Consider the following 17523-nt stretch of genomic DNA (forward strand, 5'->3'; position numbering starts at 1 on the left):
ACCATACAGTGCACTAGCCAACACCTGCACCCTGTATATTTCATATGCTGGTGCTATGGAGTTATACTTGGCTCTGCGCAATCGCCAAAATGCCATTCATTACATTTCCTTCCTAAGCCAGCAATGACCTTTGACATGTGTTTCACCCAGGGGCCATCAGCAGCGATCCTTATGCCTGGGTAATCAAAGTGATCTACTTCTTCAATCTGCTCCCCTTCTATGATGACATTGAGATGTGTCGTCGCCCCCATCTTCCTATCGTCGCCCCCATCTTCCTACCGCACCTCATAACTTTGTTTTTGTTTTTAGTGTTAACCTAAAGCCTTCCAGATCTACAAAAATGAACAAAACAAGTTGTTTGCGATCTCAACCCTGTTGGAGTATGTGACACACTAATAACATTGTCTGCAAAAAACAGGATTCCTGTTTTTTTCACCAGCTAGAGATGGGGCATCGGATGTATCCTTTGGGAACTCAAAGAGCAACCCAACAAAAAAGAGATTACAAAGTAAAGTATACACCATGGTCCTACCCCTTTTTAAACACGAACAATCTTAGTAGTCTCACCACCCAAGCCCCATCTCACTCTGGCTGACGAATCCGCATACAGCTCCAAAATTGCTTTCAACAAGTGGATAGGCATCTTGGCAGACACAGTTTGCCATAACGCTGATCTTGGAATGCGATCAAATGCAGCTCTTAAACCAATGAAGAGAAGGTGGAGACTAGCCCTTTTGATAGACACATAGTTATCAACCAATACATTGAATCTCAGAGCCTGATCGAGTGTGCCCACGCCCTTAGTAAAACCTGATTGTATCCAGTGTGTTGTACAATCATGAGCTGTATTTCACCATACTAGCATGTTTATGACATTATCTATATACGTAATTGAAGCACGATTGAAGCAGCTTACACCCCATGTTCTGCCCAGGGCTGAGATGCGTGGTTGCACTCTAATGTTGAGCGTGTGCCAATGTTAGCGCCACACACTCATGTGTTCGACCGTGTACCATAAACAAGCTTTGTCTACCCCTGATGAAGAACTGATTATCTGCCATTCGGATGTTTCTCGAAACTAGTGCTGATTCAGAAGGCTGGGCCCTAGCATGACTCGGGCCCAACCTTCCGACACTGGTTGGTTTGGCAATTATACAGACTGTTGTGTATTATGACCATGTGCTTTAGTTCATTCAGAGATTGACAGACACAGAGAGTGTTGAGCTGTCTGGCTGGCATTAACTGTACACACACACATATCTCTATTAAAGAGTTGTGGGTTCGAACCCAATGTAGAAGAGAACCAATTGGGAGCATTAGATTGCCTCACAAAATATATTATGCTTTGTTGTTCGCATGAATTTTGTGTGTTTTATATAGTGTCTGATTTTGTTTGAAGAATCTTTGCTATTAAATGTTTTTCTGCACCAAGACCGAAACTTTCTGAGCTTTATTGAGAGAATTTAATCCAACACTTTAGATTTGTTGTATTTATCCCACGTGTTATATTTTATGCTGCTCAATTGCAGGCTCAAGGCCTCCTGATCCTGTACAAATCTTTCCAATTTAATTAGGAGGACTTTCGCAAATGTTTTACTACTAGCATTCAACAGGAAAATCGGCCTGTAATTAGTAGATTCCCCCGGTTGCCCTTTTTAAAAATAGGTACAATTTCCACCAGATTTCAGTACGTTTTATTTTACTGGTGCAAATAATTGCATCAAACAGCCTACTTAAGTAGGGTACCAATATTACAGGTTCACTTTTATACAAGTCTACAGGTAACAAATCAAGGTATGGGGCTTTTCCTTGGGCCTGGCTCCCAACCGCCTCAGCCAGCTCACCTAGGGTTACTTCGAGAGGTGGTACACCCAGGCCACTGAGCACATCATTATTAGTACATTTATTCCTTATACCATCTATCCGAGATTCTCGATGCAGACCAGAGGAATGATCAAACCAAGCATTTTCCAAAATAGCGGCTAGAGCTGGATTTTGGGGCAGGCCACTTCCCTTTGTCATTAACCTCCAAAATTCCCTGGGGTTTTCCTCTACCAGGGAATTTTTAAGGGAAAGCCATAACTCATTAGAGTTAGCTTTCTTCTTCCTAGCAATAGTCTACTTATAGTCTTTCCTGCAGATATTAATTGAGTTTAGCCGATCCTTCCTCCCTATTTTTAGTTGCCACAACCTTTGACATGGCCTCCCTACACACCTGGTCGAACTTGCTCTCTCTACATGTTTGCAGACCTTTAATCGCATAAACTGGTTTAGTAAAAAGGTTTGAGAGAAGAGATGGAATTAGAGTAGCCGAGTCTAATACAACACTCTCACTCACCCCCACCCCCTTGTTTTTCTAAATGCACATACGCGTGCACCTCTCCTCATGCTCAAATAGCGAAGATTCCCACACTAGCAAATGCATTGTGCATTCTGTATGCACCTCTTCTACCAACTGCACTACAGTGCTTCTCAGAGCAAAAGTAGTTCAGCAAACCAGAAAGAAATGCCCCATCAAGAAACACAGTATATACAGGTCTGGCAGTCATGTAGCAAATCCATTGTGCAATCTGGTATTCACCTCCATCCATGATCACAACAAACCACACTTCTGTGTCTCTCAAAGCATAAAGTATTCTCACAAAATGGAAGGCATTTTCCCACTAAGACACACAGTATAAACAGGGATAGCAGTTTGCCTACTCAGAATGAAGAACACCCACCAGTGTGTACCTATCTCCAGCAGTGTGTCATGCTACCATGTATTCACGCTTCACTGCAGTACATCACAATTCCATTCAATTGGTGCTGGTATTGGTATTACATCTGTAGAGCGCACTAGTCGCCTCACAGAGGGCATCAAGGCACTACCTTTTTTGACGATGACTCCTGCTTTATAAAATAAATATAAAACTATCTCAGGAATAACAGGGTCTTCAGTCTATGTCTAAACTCAATGGGAAGGGAGGTCATTCCAAAGTTTAGAAACAAGAAAACTGAAAGATGTAGCACACCAGTGCTGACATTTGAGCTTTGGCACTGTCAACAAATTGGAAGAAACGCATCGTGACTATCTACCAGGAGTATATCACTACAACGGATCGTAGATAAACGTGCAACAGCATCTATTTTTTTTTTAAATTAACGATGTGTGTTATAGGTAATATTTGAACTTTCTGCACATAAAATCCATACAAACTTCATATAAAAAATAATTACCATATAAAATAACAGAATATATAGGTTACATAGTATACAATATCTTATAATCATGAACTTAAAACATTGACATAACGTAATTCCTTAAAGAAATACTTGTGACAGTTAAAGATGTGGGTCTACCTGATAAAATACGATGGCAGAAAATATCAGCATGTAAACTTCTGCAATCGGTAGCAAAACGACACAAGTATTTCACACCTGCATTTTTAAGCTTAGGGCAGCAAATTAGCAAATGACGATTGCTTTCCAAGTGTTTGCTGTCCTTACACAGCCTGCATATCCTGTCTTCGCTGGGAATATTTAGCCTTGCGCCTAACACCATCAGAGATCGTAACAAATTGAATCGTAGGAGTATAAAAAATCGATGCTATTTAGATATGGGTTACAATAACAAGTACTTTTGTGGTCTTTGAAATGGAAGACTTTCAAAGATATGGGGGCTCATTACAAGTTTCCCAGTATCTCGCCAGTAATTCCAGCTGGATACCTACCGTCTCCACCGCCTGATATCCCGGTATTATTGGGATATTATGGGCAGCGAGATGCTCGTAATTTCCCATTCCATGGAGTCCCATTGGACGCCATGGGATGGGATTGCCGGAATAACGCCACTGGTATTACTGGTGCCGGTGATTCCAGTATTTATTTGCCGGTAGAGGCCACATCTACTGGCAGGGCAGCCCTGCCAGTAGATCTGTGCCCCCACTGTCAACATTTTTGATGCCGGAATTACCAACATTTTTAACAACATTCTTTCCGGACCGGGGAACTCCTAATGAGCCCCCAGTTTTGGTAAGATTTCTGCCTAGATATATAGTCAAGGCGGTTTTTCCAAAACCAAAGGTTAGCTTACTTTTGATTTGGTAAGCAAGCGTGTTAAATGGTAAGCTCCAATCTGGAGTCCATTCAATCTTTCTATGAATGTATAACAAGACTGCATATAACCTTTAATTGTAGAATCAGAGAACTATGAAAGGGTATTCGCTATGGGTACCTTATTCACGTGTACTCAGCAACCATTCTCTAAGGCCTACACGAATATAATTAAGCTTCATCTGATCTCGCCCACTGTTTGCTGGTCCTGTGATAAATTGGAAGAAACTTTAATCTTTCTGTAATAAAGTTCAATCTTTTCTGTTGGAAGGTAACATTGGCTTTTTTGGGAGTTCACTTCTGCTAAATGAGACTTATGCACCAAAATGCCTGGAATAGCAGAAGCAACATCGAACATTGGGCACATCACAGGAAGTGACACCACCTAACATTTGGCACCAACAATTCCAAAGGAAGTGATCTCATGTGGCTTCTAGTCCAGATGATATTAACCATGCAAAAACTACAATAAGCGGACCAATAATACAAAATCAAAAAGCTACGAAAGCAAGCAAAAGGCTGTTTAAATGACCAACCATGCATTACAACGGTTGCTGACTTTCTGTACCAGTTGTGCTGCCATGAAAGTAAAGGTCCAGTCTAACGCGGTCTCCAGATAGTGTGAAAACCAACAATAAAAAAATTTGATAACAATATAAATACATGACATCAGTGCACACTCAGAACCTTGACAGCATAATAAATGATATATGGATTTGTAAATAAAACTTTATTTGACTAAGACTAATATAACATAAACTAAACACATTTCTACAACTAGTACATGTCACAAAATGAAATATACCAACAATGATTCAACTCAATGTAAAGGAATTCAGAAAAGAATCATTAATAATCCAGCGTTTCTAACAAAAAAATAAAAAGACACACATATGCAAAGATAGTCCATCAAACCACTTACAGAATTCCCAAGCTCACTTAATAAAATGAGGGGGATGGCCAGTGCCATAATTTAAGTGGTTCCTGCCAAGGGTGTGGTATAGAAACTAAGTAGTGTGATTGCTGAAATAAGCCACACATCGACCAGATATTCTCAGTAAAAAATGGAATTTAGAACATAGACTTGTCAGTTTAAAATCATTAAGTTAATATGTTATTCATTTTTATATTTGTTGTTAAAATATTTATTGTTTGAGATGTGAATTTGTTGTAAATTGAGCTTGTAATTTCTATGTTTTTGGTAGAGTATTGTGTGCTCTACTACTCATCAGACACAGAACATCAACACTTAAGCAAAGACCAAATCTATGACCCAAAGTACCAAAGCATTAATAGCACCTCAAACCACTCCATTCACAATGCGGGCATCTTACACAAAAGCACAGGAATTAAAGTAATTCCCTCTGCTGCAACTTGATTCTTGAAAGACTACTAACCTAAATCTTACTCTGCCAGTCTTAACCATTCACCACAGAGACCAGAGTGCTCAAAACCTTCCCAAAATACCATCAACCGACAAGCATCATAAAATGGAATTGATACCAGGTATCCTACTTATCCTGTCTGATCTCAGTGTTTTCTCTTTGATGAAGTGTCATTTAGTGTCGACCCCGGATAGACTACTTCTTTTCTGATCTGTTTGCTTTCTCTGCACTCTGTAGTATTGGGTCCTACTAATCTCTGGAGCCAGGTCCCCAAGGTACTGACCTCTTTAATTTTGCTCCTCTCCTACCTGAGCCGCACTGGCTCTGCATTTCACTATCTTCCTCCTCTGGGCACCCTCCTATCTTTTGATCCTCATGGCTTGGCCAATGCTGAGTTAGTTCTCTGGACCATAATGCCCACCACGTATGTATAACTGCCTTCTTTTGATAGCACTCTCTCGCCTTCACTACTCGAATTTCTCTCCTTCCTCCTTCTTGCCTTTCTACTTCTTCCTTTTCTCCTTCTTTGCCAGCCACTTCCTCTCAATGATCTTTCCTTGCCTCCTTTACTCAAACAGTTTTCTCCGTTCTTTCCTCCTTCTAGCTTCTGCGTCCATTCTGCTTCATTTGGATCTTCCTTCTGAAGTGCCGTCCTCTCCCTGCTCTCTCCGTCTTCTTGCTCTCCTTCACTCTGCTTAACACTCTTGGACTGTACCAAAGCTCCAGAGGCCAACTCTAAACTCCTTTTTTATACTCTGGATCGATTTGTAATGGGGATGATCATATACTAAGTGAATGCTACTGAATAGGCTTATCAGTCAGTTCTTAGAATTGGTTCATTACCCCATAACCGGTGTGACAAATGTGCTCCTTAGTTTGGGTTTTGTGCTCTGCTTTGCTACTTGATGCCAGAAAAGTCCTGAGCAGTGCTTTATAAAACACAGCAGAAAAAGGTGCATCTTTCCTTCTCTTGCTGTGTCTGGCATTCGTGGCCTGAACTTCACCCTCTGCTCCTCTGGACACATCTCTGGCTTGCTCTCCCTCCCTCTGGCACCTGTGAGTTGACCCGACATGCGGAAATCTTCAAATCAATACGGTAAACCCAGCAGGGCTTTGACTACAATCAGAGCGCCCCTTTAGCCGCACGTTTCTCGTGCCATCAGCTGAGCTCACTTCAATCCATGGGCACATGGTGGCTGTATTGTTTGCGTATGCTTTGTGTTGCATCAGCCTTGGCAGTATTTTCTGCCGGGGGGGCTTTTTGTGTGGTCTCTGCTTGTCGGCCTTTACCCTACCAACATGGCCGCAGCCGGCACCATTGCTTTGTGGTCACCCAAGCGCCTTGTGCTTAGCTTGCTGGCGGAGATACTGATTGGCCCACTCCACTGTTACCTGGCCAATAAACAAGCCGGTAGGCTGCAAGCTGGCCCTTCCTCCCAAGGCCCTCTCCAAAGACCCCTGTCTGGCCCTGTCAGGGTCTGGATGGTCTGCCTTGGCTCCTCCATACTCTGTTCCATCTCCACCCCTTCACGTGCCTCCAAACACCTCTGGACTTGGGGTTGTTGGCGACCTCCCTCACCTGGACAGGACTAATGGCACACTGGTAGTCCTTCCTGTGAGTAGCCAATTTATCTTGCTTCACCGTGACTCTGATAGTTTCAGCCACTGTTGATTCATGTGTTTTTAGTATGCCTGCTCGAAAAGCGAATTTAGGCGTTTTTACATCTTTGCAACTGTTGACTCATGTGTTCTTAGTGTGCCTGCTTGAAAATGGAATTTAGGCGTGTTTAGGCGTGTTTACATCTTTGCAACTGTTGACTCATGTGTTTTTAGTGTGCCTCCTTGAAAAGCGAATGTAGGCGTTTTTTACATCCTTGCAACTGTTGACTCATGTGTTCTTAGTGCGCCTGCTTAAAAATCGAATTTAGGCATTATTTTACACCTGCAGCCTTCTCTGTGTCTGATTGTTGCGTCCCTTTCACCTCTCTCTCCTCTCTGTCTTTATGCATCCTGCATTTATTTTTGTTTTGTGTGTATACCTCACACTCCCCACTCTCCTCTCTCCTTTTTTCAAGTTTAGCTCTTGCCTTTTTTAACGACTGTCAGGCATGTTCAATATTCCTGTCATATGTTTGTAACAGTTTTGTATTCCTCCTGTATTATGTTGCACCTCTAAACACATTGCACTTGTCCATTCTAAACTTCCCAATGCTTAGTAAGACTGTTAATCCCTATCTAGCCTTTTTACCCTCCCTGCATTGGAGCGCTTGCTTTGAAACGCTTGTTTAAGTGTATACACGCTATATAAATGACCAATAAATAAATAAACTGCCTCGACTAGGCCAATATGCAGGTATTGTACGATTTGACCATATCCAAAAGGTCGGATGTACAAAAAGTCCTGAAAATACTACCACCAAAGGTTCGAACACCAAAAGTTTGAACCTTTGGTAGTAGCATTGTAGGTAAGTATTAACAACAAAAAAAAGACTGGGGGCTGCGGGGGTCTCCCTCGCAACATCCAGCTCACTATACTTTAGAGTATAGTGAGCGGGGTGTTGCAGGGGACACCCCCGCAGCTCATGAAAAGAAAAAAAAGGGGGCTGCGGGGTTGTCTCCCTAAACACCCCGCTCACTATACTTTAAAAGGGAACGGTAAGTAGGGTATGTTTATGTTTGGGGTGTGGGTGGGGGTGTGTTGAGGGTGTGGGTGGGGGTTGTGTCGTGGGTGTGTTGTGAGTGTGGGTGGGGGCATGGGTATGTAGGGTTTGTGTACGTGTGTTTGCGTGGGAAATGTGCGAACCTTTTGTGATTCGTACATTTCTCATGCAAACTTTCTGGCCGCAGGAAAATCAGCCGTGGTCGGATCACGTAGATCCAATATGCATGGGGGCAGAAGTCCACAATCCGTGAAGTAGACCACAACTATGCACTTGGCATTTCACCTCGTTAATATCTTTGACTCACAATCTTACAATTGCACTCACCCGGGATTCCCCTGAAAAAATGTCTTCCTTCTTTATCAGGAGCTGTCAAATTATTCATCAAGAAAGACTGGGGAAGGGGGGAGGCCCTGGAGGATCCGCCATTCATCACTTCCAAGGAGGACATCATGTGGCAGGTGGTGGACTTCCACAGTAACCAGGGTCTGTCTCTCCAAGTTCCAAACTTAAGCCTAGGACTCCATCACACTATTTCTAGATATACCCACAGCCCACCAGCAGATGCAGGATGCAGAATACACCTTACAAGGTCCCTGCAATGGACTAGTAAACTAACCAACACAAATATTACTCTGCATTGGCACATTGTTGTGATGCTTCCTCCTCAGCCTCCACCCCCCTTCTCAAACTACTCTACTCTTGAAATATAGCAAGTATACACTCAAACCCAAATCCTTCATCCTCTCTTCTACCTTCACACCACCCATTGACTAAAACACCAATCTTCTCCCAACGATTACTCTTGCGCAGGTCAGGATGTCATCTCTGGATGCCTACTGGTATTAATTAAGCAGCCCAACCATGCCAGGCTCTCACCCTGCAACATCCACATCACCACACGTCTTAATATAGAGATGCTTACCTACATGCAGAGCACACTTTCTCAGATCTGCAGAACATAACCATTTTATCAATAGCAACCTGGCTTTCCTCGTTAACCAACACACCAACCCTTTGCTTACAGGACCCAACGTGCGAAGAAGCCTTGCAAATGGCAAATACTGTGCTATAAAGACCCAATAACATTAGATAGTGTACCAAAATGAGTGATGGCAAATCAACATGGAACAAAGATCATGACACAAATGCTTCATCTCAAACTTGTTATCGGTGCCATGTCAGTAAACATGTCTCACAATTTTGCTCACCTGTGCCATTACAGAAGGTAACTATCCTTACATAACTCTAACTCTGTAGCAAATAAGCTCTTCGATCTAAGGAAATACCATCAAATCGAGAACAGTTTTAGCGCCTTTGGGCCTAGGAGTCGAGGTATATCTTGAGTGACGTGGCTCAACATTCAGGGGACAAGCATGGTGCCCTTCGCTAGACGCACAACAAATACCAGTTTTAAGAGTTATTCATACATTTCTACAATCATGTAGCCTACGACTAAGCTTGTCCTCCAACATTTCTTCCTAAACCCTTGTGATGTTACTAGCCGTAGGATGCGCTGATGAGCCACTCTGAGTCCAATAAGTGTGTTTTTGGACCATCGCTGGACTCCATTTAGTTAGAGTGAGCAGACAACAAAAAAATGATGAATGCGTGTGAAAAACGACTTTAAATCATAGTTAATAAAAAGGTCAGTGATGCCTTCTTTTTAGCTCATTAATGCAAGGACAAATATCAGGCAAACCAGTTTAGCCTGTCACAAATGGGCAGTCTGGATTAAACTTCTAGGCTAGATCTACTCTGCTGGAACTAGCAAGCAACCCAGATAGTCCTATCCTTCCGGAGCCTTGCCAGTGTGGGGTAGCTTGAGCATGCTGGAACAGCAGGGAATGGGTCATGTCTCAATATCTCCACTCTGCTCAAGGAGCTCTCAGTTTGAACACAAAATGTGATAGTAATGTTTGAGATAAGGAAGAGTGCTGTAAGAATTGTGAGGCATTAGTATAGAGCAGCACAGTACATTAACTTGCGACCTGACGAAGAGTGAAAGGTAGACACTAAGAAACAGTTCTGCTTGAGCAAAGCCTTTGGTCTGTGGAAAACAGCATTAGAAGACAGTGGTTATGTTGAAGGAAAAAGGAAGGGTGGGCTCTTTGTGAGAGACAGATATGGATATGATAAAGGATTAAAAACAGAAGAGCGGTAATGGTGTGAACATTGCCACTATTGGAAAATACAAGGTGGCTCACATCAAGGTCAGGCATAACACTGTGTTTTTGAAGTCTAACTGCAGCTCACTGATCCCAAGCAAACAGTTTCACGCACCAGACTAGACAGGCAAGACCACAGATCACATGAATCAAGTGTGGGGTACAAAATCAGGTCTACAAGACCTCCTACCACAAATCAATTTGTAATCTCCCCAACTTCTTTGGCAATCCTAGAGGCTGACTGTGGTTCAGAGGATCACATTCATGGGCTGGAAAGAGGAGAGCTGTGTCTGAAGTAGTGAGGCATGCTTTTCATTTTAAGTACTGATTGGAATGGGCTTGACGTGTGTGCATAGCATTTCATTTGAACTCTGAGATAATCCTTCGCTGTTAGTGGGAATTACTTTACAACATGTCCCTACTGCATGCGCTTGATGCATATACTTTTGGGTGAGCATGACTTTCTTATTTTGCATTTCAGTGAATTCCTCATGCCTGGAATGGTGGATACGCACATCCATGCTCCACAGTACTCCTTTGCAGGATCTGCTCTAGATAAACAACTTTTAGGATGGTTAATGGACTATAAATTCCCCATGGAGATGAAGTTCAATAATGAAGAATTTGCTAGGAATGTATACACCAAAGTAGTGGTAAGTCACCTTTGAGTGATTATTGACCAATTGCAGCTTAGATATGGGAATGGTGCATGCTTGTTGCTTTACATATCTTTGCAGAATTGCATAGAAATACTAACAATCGAAAAAGGGGAAATTGCATTGGTATCAGTCTCCTGAATGTGTCTACGTAGGACTCTAATCCCAGGTTGAGCCACACTATTTGTGCTTTATTTAAAATATAGGCCCAAGTAGACAGAAACAGTAGTAAGGTAAGGTAAGTGGTCTTATATCGTAACCATCTGCCAATAATGTTGGCTTCACAGCACATGGCTCTGTAAGAAAGGTGGGTGCGGGATGTTTGTAGGGAAGCAGGAAGGCAGATGTGGAAAACCTGTGGTGTTCTGAGCTGCCGGAGCCCACATTCTCATGTTTCCCCATGGATCCTGCTGACCTTGACTATAACAGAATTGCCACTCTTTTATTCAAAATCTAATGACACCCCTACAACAGCTCATCAACAGATTCAGCATCTCCTGCTACAACTACACAGATCACCCACTAAAAATCTAAAAACTTTAGAACAATTAATCCACAAATGTCCCAGATATTAAAACATACATTGCACATGTGAATGCATGGATGACAGCAAACAGAGTAAAATGCCAACCGAGTGCCGCCGCAGCTGAAATAAGGTAAGTGGGGGGAGGGGAATTAAAAATAATAATAATAAGGGGATGGAGGGTGGGGGGAAGATGGCGGCAGGGGAGCCGGCCTTCAGGTGGGATGGGACACAAGCTTTCACCGGCGGTTCAAGCCCACGTTCATAGCCACCTGATTGCCTTGCTCCCCCCGCAAGGGTGCTAATGTCACTTAATGCCTCATAAACTTGGTTTAAACAGCAAATGTAAGGGAGAGCCTCCCATGTATAATTGTTGCCACTGTGAAGTGCAGTTTCAAATGCCCGAGAAAAGACATCCATTGCCACTAAATAGCTTTATGAATTATATCAGGCACTGTATGTGCCATCTCACTTGTGTGTAACTGTTGCCATCATATGCCAAGTGCAGCCTCAAATACCTGAGTAATGCCATCTAGTGCACTTACTTTTCACATGTATGTTGTAAGTCACCAGTGTGTGCTCATTTGTCTCTCACGTCTAATTGCTGCCAAGAAATGCCAAGCGCAGCATCAAATAACCCAACAACACCATTCAAGGCAAGTTAAGGCCTCATATATAAGGCACAACATGTAGTTCTCAGCCTTGCATATGTTATTACTGTATCATATGCTAAAAGCTACTTCAAATGACGTAATAATACCATACAAAGCTCCTAAAGGATTTGTCACCATTTGTATTGTACAGCCTTACATATCTAATTGCTGCTATCATATGTCAGAAATAGACAAAAATAACTGAATGACATTGAATGTTAATGTTAAAGGATATCTATACTGCACAGTGTCGGCACAGGAGTGGTACCCTGGAGGCTCTGAAAGGCAAGAGGGTAGGGTAAATTCGTTGGACAGAGCGGGAGAAAGCGCAAGAGAGCTGTGATGTGCTGTTGGCAGCTTCAGTTCGGTTTACACCGTTCGCTGAGCTTAGGTGTATTTTTTCGGTTTGTAGCCTTCCTGTGCAATTGTGCGAGGCTATGTGTGGTTTGTTTCGTTGTTGCGGTGAAGTGTGTGCGGTTTGTTGTGCTTTGGAGGTATGGTTGTGTTTAGTTCAGAGTTTGAGAGGTGTATGCCGAGGGATGGGTTTTTTATTAGTAGGGTTGGTTATAGATATTACTATCCAGCTCTGTCACAGGCTTATAATCATGTTTCTGTCTGGATGTGACGCAAGCTAATAATTACAAATTTGTCTAGATATGACACAAACTAATATTCAAATGTCTGTCTCAATTTAATGCAAACTAATAATTACAAGTCTGTCTAGGTGTGACAGGAGCCAATATTCACAGTTCTGTCTTGACATGACACATACTAATAACTACAAATCTGTTTGGATGTGACGCAAACTAATATTCAAATTTCTGTCTCGATGTGACACAAGCTAATATTCACAATTCTGTCTAGATGTGACACAAACTAATAATTGCAACTCTGTCTACATATGATGCAGGCTAATATTCACATTTCTGTCTAGATGTGACGCAACCTAATAATTAAATCTGTCTAGATGTGATAGGAGCCAATATTCACATTTATATCTAGATGTGACACAAACAAATAATTAAGAATTTGAATGGACTAGATAGCACAGAGTGCCGTCTACCGAGAAGTTAGATGTCGCTGACTAACAGTTCTCCTAAATGTGATATATGGCTAGGCAACACAGTTCACAACTCGGTGAGTCTATAAGGGGGAACAGTTGCTAAATAGAAATGGGTACATGCAGGTTACACGCTATTGGGTGCTGGGGATGATAAGATATTAGAAAGGTAGACCAGTTTAGTGGGGCGCACTGAATGTGATTATCCAAAAATCCAATATTTTATCCGCTTTTAAAATTCTACACAACAAACAAATGTTCTTTTTGCTCCTTCATTTACACTTTCTATAAATTTTTGATACCTCATTGTTCTACTATCGATATTTTAAGAGTTTCTTCTTTATTCTTTTATTAGTTGCCTTTGATTTTTATCCTTCTGATTGACATCAATCTCTTGATCAAAAAGTCTAAAGAAATCACCTTAATGTTTTATTATTGTTTTGTATCTACTAGTTTTTATTATTATTATTATTATTATTATTATTATTATTATTATTATTATTATTATTAAACACAACAAAAGCTTTATACAGACATATTTATAACCCCACGCATGTGCACTGTAATACATTTTCCCCTGCGTATGCCTTCCTTTACTATCTTTAGTAAATGTATCTCATCTCACTCTTCTTGTTGGGCTTGCCTCAGGAACCCTTAACACCCCTGTTTGGTGTCTTTTTTGGTTTATTATCCTTCTGTCCCCTTGGTGTCGGGAATCGAGGTATCCCCGTATCTTTGCCATTTTCAATGTTCTACTTACTGTTACGCTCACCTGATATCCCCGGGGGCGTCTGGAAGGCTCTGAGATCTGGAACCCTGGATACTTAGTTGCCCAGTGCTGAATAATGAATCTGCAATTACAGAAGAGAGGATTTGTGATAACTGTTTCTAATGGGTGAATCTCCCACCGCCCTCTGACCAATTCCCTTTCCACTGGGTTCTTTTCTCACCTTAGTTATTTGTAGGGTGAGCTATCCATCCTGCGTTTCTTGTGTAGAGGCGCTTGACGTTTGTTGGCGAGTTGCCCGAGTTGCTTCACTGGTGCAGTTCACCTTTCTTGGGCCCAGGTCTGCTGTGACCCCGAATCTGCCTGTAGGCAGGTAGGTTTGTTAATTGTAAGTCTTTGTTCTGTTTATGGTGGGAATTTGTTAATGTCTTTATCTCCTTCTTTTCAGGTGCAAAGGTCTTGATGCTGCTGTGCCGGATGGAGAGGCATGTTTTCTAGGTAAGAGAAAGCGTGAAGCGCAGCACCTTTATTGTCTTTTAAAGCTAACCTGTGTTTTCTTCTTCTTCTCCTCACAGGCCACTGTGGTGCTGCGAGTGGATTAGAGCGCGATGAAAAACAGACCCCCGTAATCCGTTAAGGTAAGTACAGTGGTTGTTTAATATTGAAAGCGAACCTGAATATGTCTCTTTTCCTTTGCAGATGTTGCTGTGGTGCTCCGGATGGAAGGGTGCCGTAGCGTGATGTTATTCAGGTAAGACTGATGGAATTCGATGTTTTCGAAGCGCGCATTCTAATATTGTTTTTCCCTTTCTCATTATTGCAGGTCGCAATGTTTGAACAGCAGCTGTGGTAGCGGTTTGCCGGAAGTCCTTAAGCTAGTACTCACAGGTGAGTGATGTTTCTTCTTCTCTCAGTTTCCACAGATTGCAGCCCAGTTGAGATGCTGAGTGCTGGATGGTGTTTTCTCAGGTAAAATAGAATAATCTTCTTATTGCTCTTGCAGGATTACAGGAAGATGCTGAAGACCAGGAACTGGACACAGTGAGCTTCACGCTGCTGGTTGCAGAATAACTCGAAGCGTGTTCTGCAGCCAGGGTGTGGTTTATATAGCCCAGGTAAAGTAGTACCAGGGAAAGTCGTTTCAGGCCTGCAACACCCGAAACACTAGACCACATAGCTTGGTTCTTAGAACTAGACTGTGTGGGTGCTTCTAAGTTGGATTTAAAGGCCCATGTACATAAATGGGACCTAGTTTGAACAGCCCTTCCTTTCTACATATGAGCCTGGTGCCAAAGGTGCCAGGACTGGTTCCAGGAGCCCTTTTTCAGTGGTTTTAAGGCCCTCAGGGTTCTGGTACCAGTTCGCCTTCTGTCCAGGGGGCACCTGCGGGGACCGGACAGGAATTTCATCAAAGGGGGTCCTGACAACCGTATTTTTTACACATGCATTGTTGTGCGCTGTTCTCCACAGGTTACTCCGCGGTCTTCTGGCTAATGGCGAGAGCAGCCAAATGTCCGAAGATCTGGGCCTATGTCGACTAGACCTGCGCCATCCGCACCACTACCAACATGTGCTCAAGCACCTTAAAGCGTCTCTTATGCTAGATGGAATTACCAATAAAGATCGCAGACGAAATAACTGGACAGCCTCAAGGCATATGCAAAGTACTACTTTATTCACAGTTTAATAAAGCAAGGTCAACTGGCAAACATCAGATGGATGCTTGCACACTCACAAACAAACTTGATTACCCAGGGGTCTTATACCCCAAAATGCGTCATTTATGATGTCATCCTACGTGGCAAACCATAAACCTTATTAGCGTGGGGGATTGGTTAGGGGAACATATCTACTAATAGAATATATATGAGTTACTACTTCATTGGCTGTCTCTTAGGGGAGGAAGGATAGCTCAGGAGCAACGTGTTTCTCTTGGAAGCAAGACAATGCAGCGCAACACAAGTTTGAATCCTGATCCCATGCTTAGAAACCACTCGCTGGTATTGAGCGTGTTATAAATGAACAATAAAATAAATAAATCTGTAAGACAACCCTTGAACTACCTCTAAATACGTATAATACTGATTATAGCAAACAAAATGATAGCAGATTGGTCTATGCTACATTGTATAGCAGGTTGCCCCACAGACCCACTGATTGGTTGGCATTCTTAGCCAACATTGGACTTTCTGGCTCGGCTAGCAACACGTAAGGAAACTGAAACCCAGGTGCTTGAATCACCTCAGATTACTCCTTACTTTCCCAATTAGTCCATCAGCTCTAATTAGACCTCCCATGAGCCAAAGTTTCCCATCTGTAGTTGACCTTGTAGCCTGTTCTCTGCTCTAGGACATTCAAGGGAGTGAAAGCACATCACTAGCTTTATTCAAGGCTTAATGAATAGCCCTTGGTTTTGACTTCTGAGACATATACGAAGAGACCACAAATGTGTCCATTTCAGCCTCTTATTTACTGCTATTTGATTTAATTATAGTGAGTGTCATTGCTACTCTTGGCATCTAGAGACTTACTCTCTAGACCTTGTATAGACTTTATACACTTTTCATTGTCCAAAGCTATGGCACTTGCAGATGTTCTCTTCTCTTTTAATTTTAGAGAACTATGTCTCGTCCATGGCTTATCCATCTGCCTCCCTTTGTGCTTTGCAGGCATTCCTTAAAAATAACATCCTTGACCCAAGCCAGTATTGACTGCTCTTTGTTTTGCAGACAAAGCTGTTCTTCCAGTGTCTCCTGACTCTAGAACCCTGATCAGCTTCTGAGGTAGTTGAATTGAATATTTACATGAGCCGGCGTCCAGTTTCCAACCATGGCCGTCCTTGCCACATTATATGTTACTCTATAGCAAGCTTCTGTGTATCTTTTCTACCTTGCGTTACTGTGTATTTACACTTATTGGACAGCAAGTTACTTTGTCTTCTTTTGCATTCATGATTACTTTATTGTTTTGTACATGTTTCTCTTATCGCTTCAGTTACATCGTCATTCTTAAGTATTTTCAAATCGTTTCAGCATGGCTTTGTATATCTCCTCCATGATATCACTCTCCCCTCGTCAAATTTCAATCAGCGCTCATGATTTCCAATAGTATGTGCTGACATCCTTCCATACGGCATCCTTCCACACTTTCCGTGCAAGGGTACATTCAATATGGTTGTCTGAGTACATATTGTCTATCATACACTCAATGAGGTATAGGCATAACACATGGAGTCTCACAAAGGGCCCTACTCCTGCTGTTCCAGTATGACGGCAGTGAGGTGGCAGGAGTTGGGGAAAAAGCGTCAACCTACTCATCTGCAGCTGCATTAATTAGGATAGAAGCGACATACAGTAATGTGAATAGGTCACATAGAACTGAATGGGAAATACTGCTTAATCGCCTACTGTACCCCTCTGATGACCGACTGCCATGAATTGGATGTATGTCCTGTGACAGGAGAATTGTGTGATGCTTGTATTGGTTGGGGGGAGGAATCGGAAATGTAGTTATGCTGGCTTTGTACATTGCCCTAGGATGTTAAGATGTGTAACTAAGGGTGTTGAAGGTGTATCTGGGAAGGTAAGGGGGAATTG

At 42.3% G+C, this 17523-nt stretch overlaps 1 protein-coding gene across 3 annotated transcripts in view; it reads left to right on the forward strand.

Moving 5' to 3' along the window:
* Window positions 1-17523, forward strand: part of LOC138510275 (guanine deaminase-like) — a 509865-nt gene that overhangs the window by 82507 nt on the left and 409835 nt on the right. For all 3 annotated transcript variants that reach the window (XM_069625809.1, XM_069625808.1, XM_069625810.1), the window contains one exon: window positions 10790-10961. In XM_069625809.1, coding sequence (XP_069481910.1) covers window positions 10790-10961 — 172 coding nt within the window. The remainder of the gene's footprint in view (window positions 1-10789; window positions 10962-17523) is intronic.

Source organism: Ambystoma mexicanum, chromosome 6p (genome assembly GCF_040938575.1).
Source record: "Ambystoma mexicanum isolate Mex_15411 chromosome 6p, UKY_AmexF1_1, whole genome shotgun sequence".
In the NCBI taxonomy this organism is placed as follows: domain Eukaryota; kingdom Metazoa; phylum Chordata; class Amphibia; order Caudata; family Ambystomatidae; genus Ambystoma; species Ambystoma mexicanum.